The sequence below is a fragment of the Porites lutea genome, chromosome 1 (genome assembly GCF_958299795.1).
Source record: "Porites lutea chromosome 1, jaPorLute2.1, whole genome shotgun sequence".
NCBI classification, from domain to species: Eukaryota; Metazoa; Cnidaria; class Anthozoa; order Scleractinia; family Poritidae; genus Porites; species Porites lutea.
Window position 1 is genome coordinate 20,504,738 of NC_133201.1, and position 20,865 is coordinate 20,525,602.

At 38.2% G+C, this 20,865-nt stretch overlaps 1 protein-coding gene and 1 pseudogene across 1 annotated transcript; both read right to left on the minus strand.

The window, feature by feature from the left end:
* Positions 1 to 5,039: 5,039 nt before the first annotated feature.
* Positions 5,040 to 7,686, minus strand: LOC140925912 (uncharacterized; annotated as a pseudogene).
* An 8,266-nt stretch (positions 7,687 to 15,952) lies between these two features.
* Positions 15,953 to 20,014, minus strand: LOC140925920 (uncharacterized). Its single transcript, XM_073375754.1, has 9 exons — positions 19,979 to 20,014; positions 19,652 to 19,790; positions 19,265 to 19,490; positions 18,613 to 19,087; positions 18,188 to 18,382; positions 17,179 to 17,427; positions 16,807 to 16,978; positions 16,368 to 16,516; positions 15,953 to 16,229 (listed from the first exon to the last, which is right to left on the minus strand). The coding sequence occupies exons 1-6, from the start codon at positions 20,012 to 20,014 to the stop codon at positions 17,362 to 17,364; spliced, it is 1,137 nt and encodes a 378-aa protein (XP_073231855.1). The 3' UTR covers positions 15,953 to 16,229; positions 16,368 to 16,516; positions 16,807 to 16,978; positions 17,179 to 17,361.
* Between the last annotated feature and the right edge of the window lie 851 nt (positions 20,015 to 20,865).

Here is a 20,865-nt window from a genome sequence, read left to right on the forward strand (position 1 = left end):
AAAATAGCCTCCAACATCAGTTATGTAGGCATTTTCTGACTGAAAACGCTAATCACGCAAAGTTTTGGTTATTTGTGAAGAATGGTATGAGAGAAACAGTTAGTACAAAGCTCTTTAGAACTTCTAATGTACAATGCATGTAAAAGTAATGTTGTGGGCTGTGCGGAACAGCAACAAAAAAAATGGTGTAGTTCCATAGATCGTGAATCTGTCACAGCCCCCTAATGGGTTAAGAAAGAAGATAACATGCTTATATAAAAGTAAAGCATAACTAACCTTCCCCAGTTGGAAAAACATAATTCATCGCCTTACACAATGATGAGCTACATTCTTTTACTCTGACAACCAGAGCGAACCTTAGATTGACTCAATAGGATTGCCACAGAGTCAACGAGATGGCCAACTCTGCCCGGATCAAGAACAAGATGGGTTGCAGCATTTTTGCTGCTAACCTGAGAATTTGTCTTGAGTACCTGTATGGTAACTTCTCATTTGCATACAGTTGCAACGTTGACGCCTACTTAAGTTGATGGTACTGTTAATGTTGTTGAAGAATTAACAGTATTGTGCAGTATTGGGGACTTTAAGATAGGATGACTACAGACTACGACTATGGTTAAACATGCTACTGTGCAGAACCACTTGACTGTTCATTTTTCCCGTGTAGTCCTGTGGCCACGGTGAGCTGTTGAACTGTTTCACGTAGTTGTGACTACAGACATGGAGGTGGTCACAGATGGCCCAAGATTTCTCCTGCTTTCCCTTTGCAAGAAAGCCTTTACCTCAGCACTTGTGGTATTTGCCATTCTTGCCACTTTCAGCCTTCATGTGGCATAAGCCAAGAGTGTAGGTAGCACTTGGTGGACAATGAACAACATAAGTACAGTCAGAGACTATACACAGCCTCGTGACCTGCAGGGACAGCGACAGTTATAAGCACTAATTGTTTAGCAGAATCACACGGGTAGGAAGATATTTTGTCTGACGTGAGAGAAAAAATGCCACTGGCTTCCACATTCTCTGCCACGTGCTTGAGGTGCTGTTAAGAGAATTCATCTGCCTGGTTGCTAGATATAAACACAGTGCAAATGTCCTTGAATTCTGTGTGAAGGCAAATCCAGTTGTCACCTTCTCTGTAGACAAAACATCTTTTGTCTCTGGTGCTGGTCTGCACAGACTATAGTCCACCATGAATGTGAACTGCCACCAGGCAAGACAATTTCAGCACCTTGGCCACGAAGGAACCTCCCAAGTGGTGGCCACAATTGGCGCTCTTTTCTGGTTTCCAGCAGTTGGGGTACACTGCCTGGCATTTTGGACAAAAGCCTTACCCCCAGTTGCTCTAAGTTAGCTTTACAGGAAGCGCGATTTATCAAAGCTAACTCTAAATTTTAGGCAAATTTTCCAAACAAATCTTCTTCACTGATTTCCAGTGACGACGTTCTAAGATGAACGCCCATTATATACCAAAGAACTATTCTTTATTGACCAATGAAAATTTTGCAACCATGTAACGGAAGCTAAGTAATTGACCAATAATTAACTGAGTTTAAATCCGAATACACCCCTTCACTTGCACTTAGATTTGATAGCTGTCCTCAAGATGAAGAAGCTTTTTACCTAGAGAACAGTCATTTGAAAGAAATTTTAAGTTATAAATACTTTTTTTGGCAAGGACTTGCTTATTAGTATGCTTAAGAGTAAGGCAAGGTATTCCAAACTAGAATTTCCTGTTGCATAAAGTGCAGGGATGGTATTAACAACACAAAAGGTATGGATTTTGGGGGGGGGGGGGGGGGGACACAAAATTGCAAACAAAAACATACACAAAGAACATATCAGAAATAGTGATAGATTGGATTCATGAGTACCGATCTGTATTAATTCGCATAGTATTAAAGGTATTACAGAGTCTGCAACTATTGTGACCCTAGACATTCAAAGTGCACCCAATGCTTTAAGTTTACATGACATTTGTTCATGCAGAATTGAATAATTATTTTTATCAATTGAACCTCATGCAGTTCAGCTGTGCACTCAACAGCTTTCCTCTCAATCAATGATGTAAACTCTTTCTGCTCTTCAGCACTGTAAAGTCATTGGGTTGAACCTAGATCCCCTGCATCTAGCAACTGGTGCAAACTTGATAGCATAGTCTCCACAAAGAATTCTTGACCAAACTAAAACATTCTTTAAGGCCAATCTTACTCTCATCTAGTAAGCATGTTAGTGGGAATACCATGGCTGTGAAGAACCAATTATGTCACTTGAAATGTATAGGGGAAAATCAAATTCCATCATAAAAATTTTCAACCCAGCAGGCTGATTATCAACCTCTCCCTGAAACACAATTATCATTCACTAATTTGTTTTTAAATGTATGATTGTTCTTTCTAGAGGCCATTCCATCAGTCATTTTGACAAGTACTCCCAGGAAGATATTGGAAGTGCTGGGAGGCGAGTCTTTATTGGGTGAGGTACTTAGACCTAGAGAATGTAAGAGGTCGCTCAAAGCCTAGAAAGTGGCCGCTGATTGATCACAAGTCTCTGCACCTCCAAAATCATCAATGTAATTTTTACACATGTATCTGAGATACTTATACATGAAGGTGAGGACAGAAGTGGTGTTTTGACACATCTTAGCTGAAAATCGCTAAATGAAAGGTGGGTCAATGTCAAATAGAAGGTTGTCACAATGCTTGTAGCCAAAGAGATAATAGACACAATGGTTAATATGCAGTTAGTGATAAGCTTGGCTGAAATCTTTCTCGAACAGATGACTAGTGGGACCTCTGTGACGGACAATATCCAGCAATCCGGAAGACAATCATGATCAATGATCTCTCATTCTTTATACTCTTTATCAAGCCCCGCATCAATCTGGCAAAGTAGACTGACAAAGAAAAGTCTATCCCTTTGCTCCTCTCCCCCAATTACACCAAGAATCTTAAAATCCCTCTGGAAATTTTTTTAACATCAGAAAGTGAAACAACTTTACTTTGTGGTTGATTTGGCACTGCAGCAGCCGTTCAATCGAAGCCTCTTCTATCTTCTTCTCGTACAACTTAAGTGCTCCTTGAATTGTTTACTTAGCGCTTCATATTCTGTTTTCACTTTCGCTGCCTCTTTGCTTTTATCCGCACTACTACCCGTTCCCTAAAGTGGTGGTGGCATTTCTGACAAAAAATTCAACATTCCTCCAAAATATTCGACCTTGCCGTTGCTTTCCTGAAGCTCTTTTTCAACGTGAATAGTCCCTGACATGGCAAGCTTCGTTTTTCCTTTAAACTCCTTGGATTCCAATCCCACATGTTCCGCTAACTGCTCCATTTTTGTGAATGGGAGCTTACAAATTCCTCTCTCAACTCTTTGAAGCGTTCGTCAACCTCTGATTTCGTCATGTTCCTTGAAAATTTGCTTTGCACAGAAACACAGAACAAAATGCTTCAGTTGACACCATATTACATGAGACTATAGCAATGTCTTGATGCTTCAATGACATCTGTTTTCCTCTGGGAGCTTCGACAACAACAAGCCATCCTGGTAGGGTCGCCAAAATGTTGCCAGGCTCAAAACAAGCACACAAAATCAAACAAAGTTTTATTCTATCTTGCACGATCATGGATCGATCGATTGCCATCGCTCGAATGACTTACACTCACAGAAAAAGTCCTACCCAGATGAGTTATTACATCACGTGATCTTTTCCATCTCACACAGGGTAAGGACAAAGGGCATGTTAGTAAATGTTAGGACTGAAAGGGTCAATGGGTCAGTTTTACTTTCGCGAGCTGTGATCTTGGAAGAACAAAAAAACATGACGCCAAAACTCAATTCTCGTCCAAGTCTCCCAAACAACAGATGCAAGCACCTCCCTTGCCGAACCCAAGTCAGCCGTACCACATCCTAGCCCTTGCTTCCCATGGAGCATCCAGCCCCCAGAGTGCAGGTAGCCCACAGTGATATTGACATCGTCTTGCCTGTCGTGGACAAAGGTTGGACCTTTTGACACTCAGCAGTGCCGGAAAAACGACGGAAAAGGAAAAGCTTATTATTTATAATGGAAGAACAAAAATTTGATCAATTGATTTAACTTGTGTTAAAATAGGTCCCTATGATCTGTGGAAACGTTTATATACCTGCTGAATGTGTGCCTAGTTGTGCTGATGGAGCAGGAATTGATGACTGGGCATATTTATCTGCTTTTCATAAAAAATGAACGAAAAAATGTGTTTCTTGAGTAATAGGTTGGCTTTAAACATAACACCACACTTGTCTTGACATACAGTCCCTACAAGTGGCTCATAAAGGAACATGATATTGTTTAAATACCTGCTGATTGCGAAGCTGACTGTGCCAATTGAGTTGAATCTGATGACTGGGCGTTTTTTTCTGCATTTCATAGAAATGGAAAGTGAAAACGTTATTTTCAGTAAGAGTGCAAACATGTTTTACATAGTTCCCATATATGGTCAATGTGATATCATTTAAATATCTGCTGATTGTGAAGCGGATTGTGTCAATGGAGCAGACATCGATGACTAGTTGTTTTTATCTGCATTTCAGAAGAAAAAAAAAAAGGAGGAATCTGTTCTTTCATTTGTTAAAGTGCATCGGTTTGACACATCGCATTAAACATGTCTTGACATCTATTCCCTACACGTGGCTCAAAAAGCGACATGTGATATGCTTTAAATACCTGCTGATTGTGAAGCTGACTGTACCAATGAAATTGAATTTGACCACTGGGCATATTTTTTGCGTTCCATGAATTGGCTTGACTCGCACCAAACATGTTTTAATATGTGGTTCCCATATATGGTTCATGTGGTATTGTTTAAATAGATGCCTTAAATTAAGTTAACCCTGCGCTACTCTAATGGAGAAAGTCCATAGAGACTAAAAAGACATGAGAATTGCCTATCAATTCCCTGTAAAGGATATAAAAATTAACCTACTATCTAATTCAACTGCAATATGTTACATCTGCCACATATTTCTAGTTAACAATAGGAAGAAATTGCAATTAGAGCCTGGCCAACAAGAACCATGGTAGGGCTTATTATTACAAATTCTTATAAAAGTATGTCCAGATCTCATCTTTGAAGCAGAAGGTCTTTTCCACCAGCACCCTGTGTGGTGCAATTCGGTCTGGTTGGCGACTTGTTTGGTAATATTGAAGAGAAAATGTTTCTCTCAGCACATTCTCATTCTATATGAATAAACAAGAACTACAACATATTGTATTTCATTCTCTGCAATAACTTCTGGGGCACACAGAAGCATACACACGTACTAATAAAAAACAGTAAAATTATTTAATATAAATATTGTATTTTTAAACTTTACCCAGTCAAGAATAGCCAGCTGAATTCTCATTTTATATGAGTCTGCTCGGCTAAAGTGGATTCTCTTTTGTGCATAAATGAGTATCACCAAGTGCAAAGTCTCAATCCAAAATGTATCACGACACTGGAAGGATAGATAGAAGTAACATATAAGACTTCTTAAAAAAGTGCGAATCTATTATTTCTAATTACCATGGACATAAATACCAATATTGTGATAATACGAGAGCATAATCTTCAGCATTTTTGTAGACCATGGTCCCCTCCACTGCTTTCCTGTATGCAGTAATTGCCCTTTCTTTTGTTAGGGGCTTCTTGCTGCATTTATAACCTTCTTCCTGAATCTTTATTACAATTAGAGTGATCACCCTATTTTAATACAAAAAAAATATCGCAAACAGTTTACTTGCTTTTTTCTTCTATGACTATGCGAAATTCTTCAAGCACACATTTTTTTACAACGAACCAAGGCTCTTGGCTTCAATGAAGATTACCTTGTAATGGTTGATGATGTTAAGCATATAACTTTTCAGTTGATTTGCATCCCCATTGCAGTTCTTCATTTTATAATAAATGTGTGTTTTGGTGCACTTCACAGTACAAACGAAAGAAAAAAATTGAATTTTGGTAGTTGGTTCTATAATTTCCTATCAATGCCGACTTTGATGTTGATTATAATCACTACTTCACCTTTATCAGATAATTCAGAGAACCAAAATTTTCTGTGCATCCCTGACTAGGCCACTAGCTACTTTTTCAATGGCCTTTTTAACACCTTTTCCACCTGCAAATGAAAGATTAAGGGACAACCTGAGAACGTCAAAGTAACTTGTATCAACTGAGTCATCATACAAAAGAGCTAACATGAGCCATTATTTCATTTAGAAATGATGCGTTCAATACATACCATGCCAACTATCATAGGAATTTTTGATCCCCTTGTCATGCAACCAGTTCTTTAGTGCTGGGACATAGTCATGTGCCACTTAATGATGATATGGCAAGTGAAAGTTACAAGGCAGAACATACTTTAATAATTATTAAATTGCAAGAGGAAAGCAGGAAGAAAGGCAACAGTCAATAAAGAACTCCTCCTCTAAAGCTGAATTATCCATTGATCCTGGTTATCGGTCAAAAGAGTTCTGAGACTAAAATTTTACCTCAAGATGACCCCAACTTCAGGATTGGAATATACGAAGGGCTTAAGCATAGAGCAAGTTAAGCAATTGTCACTACACATAATTTTTAGTAGGTAGAGATCGAGAGGGGAGGGGGTTATTGCGATGTGCAGCTTACCAAGAGCAGTTAGAGATTCCACCACTTCTTTGGTCATGGGGACCTCACGTGTTGCGGTAGATGATAAGTCTTCCTTTGACCAGCTAAGACTGTAAATTACTTTCTTTGTCCTGCGAGCAAAGAATAAACGTCTCCTGAACCTGTTGAATGGTTGGAAACTCTACGTAAGACGATACAATGTCACAATATTATTACAGTTGTATTGTAACAAGTACATTTTTGCACTTTCAATTTTATTTCTTCAAAGGTACAATTAAAATTGCTTTCTAACTAGTTAAAGCATGTTCAAAACCTGTCTCCTCCAGTTCTGACCTTTGAGATAAAGCTGACACAGTGGTCTGTTGAGCTGCTCTACTGGAGTCATGCCTTGGGTCTGTTATAATGACCTGAATTTGGATCAAACATAATCATTGAGAGAAATTGTCATAAAAATGGACCTGCACAGTCACAACATTTTTAACCACCAGAGCCTAGATACTTAGAATCAAAGACAATTTTCACCAAGAGACAAATATAGTACTAACATCCCTGTCAGTGGCATAGTTACAATCTTGTTGAGCTTCCCACCGTGCTTCGCGCAACTTCTCTTCATAACAGGCCTCAACTGCATTTTTATATCCAAGAGAGGGGTAGACTGCCAGTAAAGAAATGAAATTCATTATGTAAAATAAATGTAAAATGAACATTTTTTACAGCATTTATAGCAGTAGTACAAGAAGAACAGTCCCTTTTATTTAGAACAATAATTATCACATGTGAACAGGAAAATAAAAATTACTTCTATTTATCTTCAGTTCTTGTCATAGGGGTTCCTGATTGTCTGTTAGGTAGTTTCAAAGTTCCAAGGTTCAAAACGATTACATACAAATTGCACTAGGAAATCAAAATTGAAGGGTTGCATGAACAATGTAGGAGAACACATTCTGCACATTGTGCACTTACCAGTGGAAATGTACTTCTCAACATAACCTATATTTGTGGCCTTGCTGTAATTGACGTACTGGGTCTGTGTAAGCCCAGTACTCATGAAGCCATGTATCATCCTAACAAACCCAAAACACACTATATTTTCTGCTCTACCTGAACTTGGTTGATAAAATTCGTATCAACTTCATCGAAATTTATGGATAAGTTAGATACCTAAGATTGACCGTAAACTTCCCCGAGATTACACTACTAGAAAACCAGCGTAGAGAGTGACTGGCAGCACAGCTCAAGCTTATTAGAGCCGCATGACCATGCCTCGAAAATCCCAAGGATTCTGTGTCCAAGGAAAATCTACACAAAGGGCACTTGCCATTATATCTTGCCATGGTGTGCAAAATATGTTTCGTGGCCTCTGTGGATGCAATAAAATAGGCTTCATCGGGTTTACTGGCGGTATGCACATCGAAACAGCCTGTTGTATTTTCACCAGATGACAACACATAATTATGGCAAATCATCTTGCCCACAGAAATCTGTTTGCATGGCTACGTTGCAAGTGGGAGGACAATCATGGCAAGACAACGACGACCCGAATGTAAACAAAGAGGAATTATGACCTTCACTCACCATTCCCCTTCGTTCAGACCGCTTGAATGAATGCAGAAGTCCTCCAACAAGCGAGACATTTCCCATTGGCATCCGAGAAGAAATAAAGAGACTGCTCGTCGCTTGCTGCAATCTCGACTTCAACCTCTCGAGTCGCTCTTCCATTCCGGGTGCAAAAGCAAGCTCCTAGGTGTACCTTATTCGGGAAGCACGCGGCGTTGTCAATTTAGCCTTCTTCGAGGGCAAATTATCCATAGCGAGTACCAGAAAAGATAAAAAGAAGGACAAGCAATGCTACGAGATCGATTTGACTCAAGGAGAAAGACAAGTGATGTCGCAACAGAAACGCTTGACATTACTTGTCTTCCGCCATGAAGCAAATTCCAATTCAATGAGATTGCATCAGGCAGACCACAGTTTGAGCATACCCCAATATTTTAGACCTCAAATCAAACATACTGAGGGCTCAAGAACTTACAGAAAACAGAGAGGAAACAGAGAAGAGTGTATGGACCTCCCACCGCGCCATTGGTGGAACCGTTGCGAGTATCAAATTCAAATTTCTTGCAAACAACATTTCACATTCTCGATAAAAATTACCAGCATTTAGTCCTTTCTTCATTTTTATTTGCACAGGCCAACTACTCTAAGTAGAAATAGACTAGAAAAGTTAAAGAATATGTGTCTTTCTTAAAAGATAGAGTATTGTTCTCTTCTCATATATGCGTCCGCCATCTTGCATGGGGTGGAAGATGATTGGTAACTAAATTAGGTGTTGGATTGATCCTCATGGCAAGAGATACCCAATACTACCCTACCCACCCCTCCCCTCTTGCCTAAAGCTAAAAAATAGTAGCCCTTCGGTGACGTAATGGTCAGCTGAGTGGGGCTTTGACGTTGACTAAAATAATAATACTTATGTGAGCCCAAAGGAACAAGCACCTTTGTTGCTCACAAAATATATGCAGGTATCATCTTCAAGCTGAGTGTTTGGGCTACCTTTGTGTGCAGCCGCTGAATCAGGGACAGTACAATGTGATCTGTTTCCCTGCCATGAAGTACCAGAACAGTTCCCAATGGCGAGGACAAACTGTCTTTTTAATGAGCAAATCTTGTGGCTCAAACACACCCAATGTAAATGTAGAAAATTATATTTTATCGTGAGCAACAATTTAAAAAGAATTTTTAGTTAAAATTGATCTTTGTTTGTTGCAACAGCTTAGTATCCTGCCTGCTCATGTGAGTAACAAGCTAGCCTCGCTGTCAACAATCATTTAAAAACTTCGACTTTAAGGTATTAGAACTGCTACAAAGTCAAAAAAAAATAAAGCAGTTTTTGCTAAACAAAAGTTGAGAAAGTGAGGGCCAAAGTTGGTATCTAAGAGCTCGAAGATTAATAATCATGGTGCTGAAATCTGAAACGATACTTTCTGCTGTTGACAGAAATGTTGCAGTTTTCACAACCTAACACTCATTAACATGTTATGAGGTATAACTGAGCTTGGACAAACTATAACAAAATTCGCCTACGTTCTGTTCTCCCAAAAAAGTACGATTGTATTGATATTTCTAAATCATTTTAAAAGCCTTCTAGAGACAAATGAGATATATGATATGTTCAAGGTCGATAACAGGTAAGGCTACAGTTAAGTCACCTATTATGCAAATTAGTGCATTGCTAAAGCTAAATCATTGTTTACAATGCCATATGGAGAGCATGTTATGAAACAAGTTCAACTAAGATCTTCACATTTTCTGGCCACGTTCAGTGCTGCAATCTGGTCCGTGGCACAACAAACAGTAGGAACAGCAGTTCACTCCTAAGAATTCAACATGGCAAAGAAGAAAGTAGTGCAGCAAGACAAAAATTATGGGCAAATTGAGGGTGATTTTGTGGCTAAATTGGACTGCACTAAAAACAAACTGATGTGTAAAGATGAAGATTTACCACGTTAAAACTTGCCAGGTTTATTCACATCATGTTAAGAAAAACGTCTTAAATTTCTGGCAGTGGGGGAACGTTTTGGAATTTTTAGCTGTGGCCTGAAGTTATAAGGCGTTCCAAAACTTTCACCTCTATATCTATTTACAGGTAAATAAACGATCTAAGTTGAAGTCAGGTCCAATTTTGCTGTTATTCTTTGTTATGGAGGAAGAGGGAGAATTATGCAATTCTTGATTTTTTGAGCCAGCATTACCTTAACCCTAACCCTAACCCTAACCCCTAACCCTAACCCTAACCCTAACCTTAGGTGTGACATCCGAGATCCCAGAGATAACTCTTGGACTAATCATTTTCAGGTTGCTGTTTTTTTTAACAAATTTGATTTCAAAGTGGGCTGCCTCATGGTAACACAAAAAGTCATTGCACTCATTTGTCTGTCAGAATTGCATTTATTTTATGCTGTTAAAGTGCTATCAGCACTATCATGAGGCATACTGTGGTTCTTCGGGCTATTGAACAACCAACTTTTGCTTGTCAGCCTCCTCGCTTGTGTCGTGCTTTGACCTGGACTCTTTTAATTTTTTTCTCTGCAATCTTTTGTTTAGTGATTTAGAGTGTACAAGCCACTCCCCCCCCAAAAAAAAAACATTCAAGTAAACATCTTTCGAAATAAAAGAAAAGACCAAGGGACTTTTGCATGTCTAGCATAGCTGTTTGTCTTCGTTCCCTTAACAAAAGGCTTCAAAAGCTTAAAGAAAACCAACTGAGATACTTTTGGTGTATGCCACGCAAGCGAAATAGAATGGTATTCTTACCAAGAATGGGGGCTACACTAAACCGGAGCCGCTGTTCCTGATAACACAAGCACCACAACATACCTACAGAATTCTGTCTGTCAACAACTTGAGGAGATCACACAATTAACCATGTTCACGGCACTGATAAAATTATCCACAACCAACCAGGCGCAATGTTTCCAGAGTTAGTATGGGCCAAATATCATCAAATTAGTCTCGTCCAATAACTCTCACTCTTTCCACATAAATCATCACATGTAAACTTTCCTGACTCAGTTTTTGAGGCCAGAGACTCATCACTGTAACCTAATCATGTTGCGAAAGAAGTCGAGAAAATTAACTGACCACACAAAGCAACTTCTACCTCGCACACTGATTTCAAGTGGAATAGTGTTTTATGACACAGAGAGAATTGTGCAAAATGATATGTAAGGGAGAGAGGGGGGTGGCGATAGATGTAAACAGCATTAAAACGTTTTTGTTTTCGTTTTGGTCTACTGTAGCTTGGAAGGTTTTTTTTTTGTATTGACAACGTAAAAAAAAATGGTCAAGTACTGAGGAAGCCTCAAAATGTGACCCTTCATGCGAAAAGGGGGCTTATGGATTTCACTGAAAACAGTGAATTTTTCTCACGGTCACAGTGCGTGGATCTGAGTTTTTAAACCCATTCACTCCATGCAAGAATTTTTCACTCTTGGCATGCTAATCATGTTGCGAAAGCTTGATGTAGACTTTCACGCCGTGATTATTTAACCAGTGCAAACTTTCACTCCGTGAAATCAAGAGTGATTTTCTTCATACTGTGAAACATATCGAGGGTGAATAAAATCAAACCTGTTTTGTTTTGTGTATTCTCTCCCCTTCTGCTGCTCTTTGAACTCGCAAGAAACAACAATATGCGCGGTCACATCAAGGGAAATTTGTGGAAAGTGATCTATGCCAAAATTTATTTGTCTCAGAATATTCAAGCTGTTTTATATAGCTTATGAAAAAAAAGAAAAAGCATTCAGACTATTCCGCATGTAGGCCCGTAAAGCCACAAATTGCGATCAAAATACAGGAACAAAGTCGGTTATTTTTTTGTTGATATCTTTGTGTTCATGGCAAGCATAAGGTATATGTGATCAGAACTGCCTGTGTTTCGTGTCAGTTTGTTTACATTACCAGTAACTGCAACAGTCAGTGACTTTTGGCTTTTTCTTCTCCGCAACATTCAAATTTTCCCAATGTCAGAGATGCTTAGTTATTTACCACATATGGCAAGGTTTTCACTCAAGAAACCTAACAAAATTCTTTGCAGGAAGACTGTAAATGCCATTCTTAAAACTGGGATAATTGTCGTCAGTGTCAACGAGCATTGCAGTGAAGAGACCGATCTTATCTGCAATTTTGTTGTAGCCCCATCACATGTGCTGGTAAACTCTACTTGATTTGCCATGCTCCATTTCAAGTTCCTTCTCTCACTGAGGTACTTTTTTGCAAGTACAGACATACATATCTGTTCTGCTGTCTTAAGTATTACACACGTATCTATACTGTATCTATTTTTCGTTGTGATAATATACAAGTTTACTGAGGGGCACAATATTAGTCTGCCTAGATGTGCCCCTCTCTTACTTGGTATTATTTCATTTTCTTTAATTAGTAGTGTTTGTAATTAATGCTAAGTGGAGAAAAAAATACAAATGGAAAATAAATGCTGAAGTGTAATTGTGCGAAAATGTCGCTCATGACAGGTGACTCTGCTGTAATTAGTTACTGGCACAGTAACCTGTGTTAAGTCTTGTGGGTTTCACTCATAATGAAGCTTTATCTCCATGTGTTCCTTGTGTTTTTTCAATATATGATAATTTCATAAATTTGAGTATCCCCATTTAGCAAATGTAGAAAAACATGATTGGTATATTCGTGGAGGGTTGAGTCGAACAAAACTTGTTGAGTATTATTATCCCAGCTAATTATTGTCAGTGATGTTTTGTCACGGATAATATGCACCCCCAATTAGGGTGTGTGTTTAGTTTCCTGCTCCCTTTAACTGTGGCTTTCTACTGTCCTTTACTTGGTGAAATTGAAGAACAGTCCTTAAGCCACCAGCTCATGACAACAGTAAAAATGAAAACGAAAACGAAAAAGAGAATACAGGGTTCGCACAGTCTTGAAAAGTCCTTGAATTTTCTTCAACTTTGAATATAGTAGCCTGGAGAGAGTTTTTTGACGCATTTTGGTTGTCCAAGACAGAATATAAATCGTAGCTCAGAGAATTTAATGGTTATTAACATAAAGTGCTATATGTTTTATGCAATAATTAACTATCAATCTACGACAAGTGAACTGAAAAATGTAGAGAAGTTGGTGAAGCAAACAGTTCAAGCTGTAAAGTCTTGTTAGATTGGACTGGAAATCTGTATTTTTGTACGGTATGTGAAATTATATTCCTAAAAGTGGTTGCAATTTTTTGTGTGAACCCTGGAATAAAAACTCTAGATTGTGAAATCGTTACATAGTATACCTTCTGCTTCTCGAAGCACGTAAATTCATTGCAGGTTGGTGACGTAAGTAGAGGCCCAAATTAAATTGCAGTAGGTAATATATGGGTAAATAAGTGCATAATATAGTGTAAGAAGAGATATTGAGGGTAAATAGTAGTTGCCTTTATAAAGTAACCTGACAGATTTAGAAATCTTAGCTGCGATAAAATTAACACGAGTTTTTCACATAAGGTGTTGTTTAATATAAACTCCGAGAAACTTAGTATTATCTACTTTTTCTTATCTACTTGTACTTTCTTCTGGCTTCTTTATTTCTTTTACTTTTTTAACGTTGGGTAAGACATAATCCCAGCCATGTAGATGTTCCACAGACCATTTTGAAGTCCTTGCGAACCTGTACTTGTTGGACTTGGGAATTGTTGCTGGCCTTTCTTTAAGTAGCAGCTTCACTGCTGCTATTGTCTCCGGTGTCCAAATAATTGCCATCGCTCTCCTTGCTTCCCAGTGATTTCCATGAGGTTGAGCCTGAAGATTTAATGTTAGAACAAGAACTAACACTTTATAGTATCACAGTGTATGATAGGTCTTGTGTGTTGCATGAAACAGTTTCGTGCACATTTCTAGTATATAGAAACTGTGAAAACAGCCAGTTTCATTGGATCTACCTTATTATTTATGAAAAGTTAAGAAGTTTTGAAAATGAAATGGAGCTGAGGGCACTTAAGTCGTGCAATTTAATGCCTTGTTGGAGGCACAAATGTAATAACTGGTCACAAATGTAATAAAAGTCACATGTGTGATAACATTTGATCACAAATGTAATAATTACCAACTTAACAATTTAAAAAGAGTAACTCACTCAGAGACACATATTAAAGGTAATATAACTTTGTATTCTGAATTGTGCAGGGCAAAGATGACTTTCAAATCGTATCCAAACAAAGAGGAATTCAGTCAAAAGGACCTAAGAAAAACGTAAAGAACGGGAAGTTGAAGAGAACTAAAAGAAGTAGGGAGGGGGAAAGCGAAAGGCAAAACTTGAGTGGACGCTGAAAGTCTTTTGTGCGAGCTTCGCAAGCTATTATTAAGCTTTGGGAACAGCACGACCAGCATAATACTCGACAGGTATGCGAAGTTTCGGATAGTTTAAAACCTTTAATTTTAAGCGAGATAGAGGCCGGAAAGTGCCTCAAATAGCTCTTCTTGATGGCATCAGACAGACGGCTGCGATGGCAACCAGAATTGGTTAAGCACGATAGGTAACCCTCATACGAATTACATGTAAACTTGCTAATTGGTTTATGATGGCATTGAGCAGTTTCAACATGCGACTGTAGTGTCACCTGTTCGTCACACAGTCCTGGCGGAAATTTTATTGTTGCAATATAGTGAAATAAGGACTTAAGACAACCTATAACTTCAAAACAATGGTTTAATCTCATTAAATCTGAAGATTAACTTACAACCTTGAAAAAGAAAGGCTTGTGGTTTTCAAATTAGGACTTTGAATTGCTTTCGTGCTATACATGGCAGGGAAACTGTAGTTGTGCATACAAAAAAGTATGGGAACCGAACATCAGTCCTATTAATTAATACACCAAGCACGAATTTTCTCTGAGATGAAAACAGTTTTTAATCTAATCACTCTTTGGCAAGTCCAAAAAACAAGCTTCCTTATTTGGCGTTAAACGAGGAACATATGTTCTTCTTTGGTTGGCACGCTTTTCTATTTACGTGTCTTTACAATATTCTTCCTGAAAATGCCAGATATTGCAAACCATCCAAATTCTAGAGGAACTAACCTCACCCATGCATGATACCATTTAGGGGATTTAATAACTGCCGGAAGGCGTTCAACAGCACTACTGCATCTCCCCTTCAGCATTTCTAGTTTCCTTATGATGACGACTGTTTTTTTTGCAAGTTCTGGAATGTATACAGTAGGGCAAGACATCTTGTGTACTGTTTCTCCGATGAAGGTATTTACACCTCATAGGGATGTTCTCATAAACCGAAATGACTTTAAGGTAATCTTAATTATACTTTCTAGCACATCGTTGTTTAAAAATTGCCTTATGTATCCTGATCCTGCTGCATTCTATACAAACATTACAAGTCATTTATCTTATATTTGTGCAAAATGTCAATAAAACCTAAGTAAAAGCACCAATATATGGCAAATGTAAAAAGGCTTCTAGATATTTCTTAAGTCTCATAATTTCATGTTGTAGACACTCATAAGTTTTCATTGTTTTTTTTTACATTGCAAGTCAATCCTTCCTATTTCTTGGACAATCAGTGATAGAATTATGGCCCCTCATAGGGTTCTTGCAGACAGAACATCGTGGCAGTGCTCTAGAAGGCTGTTGTCTTGTTTCACTTGATGTCTGATCTCGTTCTGCAATAAAGAAATGAAGGTGCTGTCATAATTCAGAAGTCGTTATTATTTCATGAGTTCCTGTCATTCCTAAAATGCCTCCTAGTAGTGCTTTGTCATCATTTGATTAAGAACCACTAAGATATTAGTTTAGAGATGTTACAGGGCACAGAGATTGTTATTAGTTTTGGTGAGACATCTCACCTCGGCTCAGAATAGTGAAGCCTGGAAAATTAACAGGAAACAAACGTGGTGCCGTGGGAGGTACATCCTTTGCAACCATTCTCATCCTCTCTGTCCACTTCCTAATGGCCTCTTCCCTAGGTTGTTTCTCAAGCATGGTATTCATAGGATCTGGAACCATGTTCTTCAACTCAATGCATGCATCCTGCACCTGTTGTTTGCTCAATGTCATAAAAAACTGGAAGAGTTCTCCCACATAGTCTAGACAGTAAATAAGACAAAAACACATGTTTCCAGAGTGTATATTAACCAATTACGAAAAACTTCAATAGCAATAAATTAAATATTAAATCTATCTAACATAACAATTTTACTCTACAAATGATAGTAAATAAATACCAAAAATGGGCTTGATCTTTAGATTTCTCACAGTAGCCTCTCCATTTTTAAACTTTGGGTAGGTCACTTTCAAAGGGACACTTCCATCTTTGTTCACTTTCTCTTCTCTGTGTAAATTATAGTTAAAGTGCAGAGCAGCTAGTATATGCCTAGAAGAGATAAAATAGAAAAAGTTAGGGTATAATAAAATATGCTGCATAGTATTAACTCAGCTGTGGAAACAACTTCTCAATGAGATAAGAATAATAATTAGCTGGGATTTTTCCCTTGGGAACAATCAATATTATTGTGTCTATTATTAAATCCTATCGATCTTATTAGCCAAACTTGTACTCAAAACCAACAGATCCAAATTGCATTATTGACCTAATGATTAAGAGAATACTGATAGCAATAGTCGTTATTACACTGTATACTGGTGCACATTAGTTTAGCCTACCTGCAGTACATTCCAAGATAGGAATAAGCAATGATCTTTGGTGCAAAAAAGTTGAGAACAGGGTGAAACCCTTCAAGACAGTCAGTCTGAGCACTTGGGGATGCTTGCATGATTCCTTTTTTTAGGCTGTCGGCAGTCAAGGCCTTTTTCATCTTCTCATACACTATGTCCCCTAAAAATAAAATTGTAAATTAAAGTGTGAGAAGTTTACTTTGCCCTCTTCTGCACCTAGATTTACATGTTTAAGGAGACTGTTTGGAGATCTCTGCAATTTCTCAGAAATTTTAATTGGAATACAATGATGGAAAGACAAGTTAACAAGGCAGGCCTTTTGGAACCATGTAACATTAAAAAAAAATCTATCAACTATACCAGGATGAATCCATGTCCGATCAGGAATATCTCCATGTGCGCACTTGTTGAAGAGAGGCTCATCCAAGTCGGTGTGTCTATTCACAATGTGGCTCAGAAAAGACTTGAATTTGGCCCATATGACCTTCCCATTTCCATCAGACGTAGAAGTAGCACTCCAGTACAGGTGCCTTTCACAGGGCTTTATCCAAGGCTGGAGATGCTCATTCCCTTTCTCCTTGGAAATTTTGGACAGCAATTTAGTGATCCCTTCAGGAACAGAGAAACAGTAAAGTCAGTTTCACCTTTAATGTTGATAAATGATAATAGTCTAATTCATATCCAAGATTATACTGTTAAGTTAAGTATCTTTTGAACATTAAAGTGCTTAAGGTAAGTCATAGTTATTTATAACATTGGGTTTATATGATGTGTAGATACAAAATGGTGGCAAATAATGCTTTCAATCAGTGTTACTGCTCGAGGAAAGTCATACCCCTACAACAGGAGTTTTTAAAAAAAGTACTTTAGATTTGTGCGGGAAAATGTTTAACATAAACAACTAGAGAAGAAAGTCATCATTACTTTTTTTTAGATGCCAGAGGTCAAAGTAATGTTTGATATGTGTCAAAACATTCTTCATGTGACTTGCAGTCTGGGTGTGCCGGTCTCAAATAAATGCAGTGATAACAAGGCCACATCCAAGCAGAAAATCAATGCACTTCTGGAATCCCTTAAACTCCATGGCTGGACTGCTTCCGGCTTGATGTCTCTGCCAGAACTTTAATACGACACATGAGTTGAAACCCTGAGCAGGTACTAGCATAGCAACTGGCTTGCTTTCATTGACTAGTGACTTGAAAGTAGTAACTCATATCTCAGATACATATGATTGTTATAACTAACAATAAAAAACAAGAAACAATTAAAAACAAGAAATTTACACCAGCCTTAAGTTGCATTAGTACAGCAGACATGGGGTTGTACATACTATATGGCTAAAAATGTACCAGCAAGCAAATGATTATACCTGTACAAGTGCAAAATGGATGATCCGTGGCAATGTGCAACAGAAGATGGTGTAGGCACCGTATTTAGCACAGTGGCCCATGCTATCGTGCCTTCCATCTCCTGCTATTGTAAGATCCCCCAGAACCTTGAGCTGAGAGAACAAGTTTGCTTGGTAGCGCTTCCAAAAGAGATGTACAGTAGGGAACAACCAAGTCTAAACTTTGAGTTGAAAACAGGTTTAGAAAGGTGTCTATAATGATATTGTATAATAGGAAAAGTAAGAAAAATTAAAAGAATCCATCTCCAGCTGATGATTTCAGTATAGATGTAAGACCAAAACTGAAAAAAAAATTTCAACCCCGAGGAAATAAATTGATGTTGCATAACCAACAGCAAATTCACAAATGCGTATTGAATAACATTTTGTACAGGAAAACAGATTACCCGTTGGTGCTTGAAGAAAGTATTTAATGACACACAGGCCAATCCCTTATGCTGGAATATGGTCTTCATCTTTGTGAAGGACCCACCAGCAAAGAGTGTAGCCATGCAGATGAGGAAATTCCCAGCCGTTAGCTTGGTCCCTGACATTAAAGGTTGACTGGTCCAGGTAAATTCCTTCCTGCAACCAGGGTTGCTGCATGTTGTCCTGATGGTGACTGCGGTTCCAGACTGAGTTGCTGTCACATCAGGCTTGTTTCCAGTGCGGCAGAAATGGCAAAACTGGAAGAGCAGGAGGAGCTTGGATAGGAACACTATGTGTTTCGGTTCCGTCCTTATGTCGTTGTTACTTGATAGTGGAATACTGCAATAAAGACAGAGAAATGCACACAATGTACAATATAGGAACAAAACTTCAGTGGCCTTTAATGCCTTTTTAAGCAAGAACCATATTCTATTTTTGTAGGAGTAAAATTGTCAAACAGGGTACTGGAATCTCAGTGATTCCCTGATCTTACTATTTCAGTCGGGGATCCAGTGGAGGGGCCTGTACCCCCCTATTTTAAGACAAAACTGAGGGCTGAAGGGCCGCAAAAATTTTTTTTAGACTATATAAGGTTTAGTTATAATCTGTAAAAATTCTTATTATTTTTACCTCCTGTCATTTGTTTCCTTCTCTTCATCCTCTTTTTCTGTATCCCCTCTGCTTTCACTAAAGTACTCTGCATCACTGGAAAAGTCAGGTTCTTCCTCTTCTTCAATATCTTTTTCTTCACTGATACATGTATCTTGGTTGTCAGTGTCACAAGACTCCTTACTCTTTACGTTTTCTTCTAACCCTTTGTCTGCAGCCTCCTGAAGTTTTCGGGTCAACAACTCAACTAATAAAAAAAGTGTGGATGTCAATAATATTATAAGAATAAAATTCCCTCAGCAAAGAATAGGTTTGAGGAACAAAAAACTCAAAATCAAATCTCTAACATTATGTGACCATACAAATAACACATACATGTAAATAGGGCATCACATGGCTGAAGCTTACCTTTACGCTTTAGCTGCCTTTTTTTGTCTTTTGATGTCTTCAGGGATTGTCGCACTGAACTAAGCTGGCCTTTTAAAAGTTCCATTTCATGGCTGAGGATACTACATCTCTGATCTGCCAGTGTCTGTGTTGATTTATCCTGTATTATAAAATTAAAAAAACTATGGTTTATCTTTTAAAATAAATACCAAGAATATCCTCCTGTAAGAAAGAAATTAACGCTTATTATTATTATTATTATTATTATCATTACTATCATTATTATTATCGTCATCATCAACATCTAATCATTGTTATTATTATGTTTATAATTACAAAACAGGATACATTCCACTTGTGTAAAAGGTTCACTCTCTTCTGCATCTTGGACATAACAAAAGTCTTTGTGTATCTACAAAAAAAAAACAAAACCAAATTGGCCACTTCCATCACTTTTCACTAATGATGATCTGGTAGCATAATGAAATGGAAAGTTACGTGACTGTAAATGAATATTGCTTTGCAGTAAGGTATGTACCATGTTGGTGCTACATGTAGCTTCAGGTTCCAATCCAGATTGCTCTTGAAAGCCACCATTACATGTCCCATGTTGGCCCTGTGAAAACCAATGATAATAATTTTTTCTTTTTTGCTGCTATCTTAATCTTGCATCATTCACCCCAGTGTTTACCAAAGGATATGAACCTCTGATCACAGGATTTTCTTTGGTAAGCGTTGCTTTGGAGTTCAGTCGTACTACTACTAGTAATGTCCTAATCAGGAATATCAATAACAAGCTATTAATTGACAAGGATTTAGTCACGACCCTCCATTGCACTCAAACTATAAAAGATTACAGAGCATCTCACCTCCTCCGATTGACTGCTTGTAGAGGGGTTGATCTGGATATCTTGTGAGTTTTCAGCTTGTACGGTTTGTGCCTGCAAATATTCAATAGTACACAACATAAGAGCTTACACAAGCACACCCAAGTATACCCTGCAGTTGAAATTCTTACCGCCTAAATGCTTGGGGAAGGATAATCAATGCTTGTCGCTTCTGGTTCTTGGAGTGTTTTGAGGCGAGCCTTCGCAGATCTAGCAATCTGTGAAAAACAGCAAAACAACTGTGTTTTCTTTAACTTCGATGGTACGGGGACCAATTATGAATCACAGAAAAAAAAAATCACATGAAATGTCTCCAGTAGGTGTGACAATACTTTCTTACCATTCGCG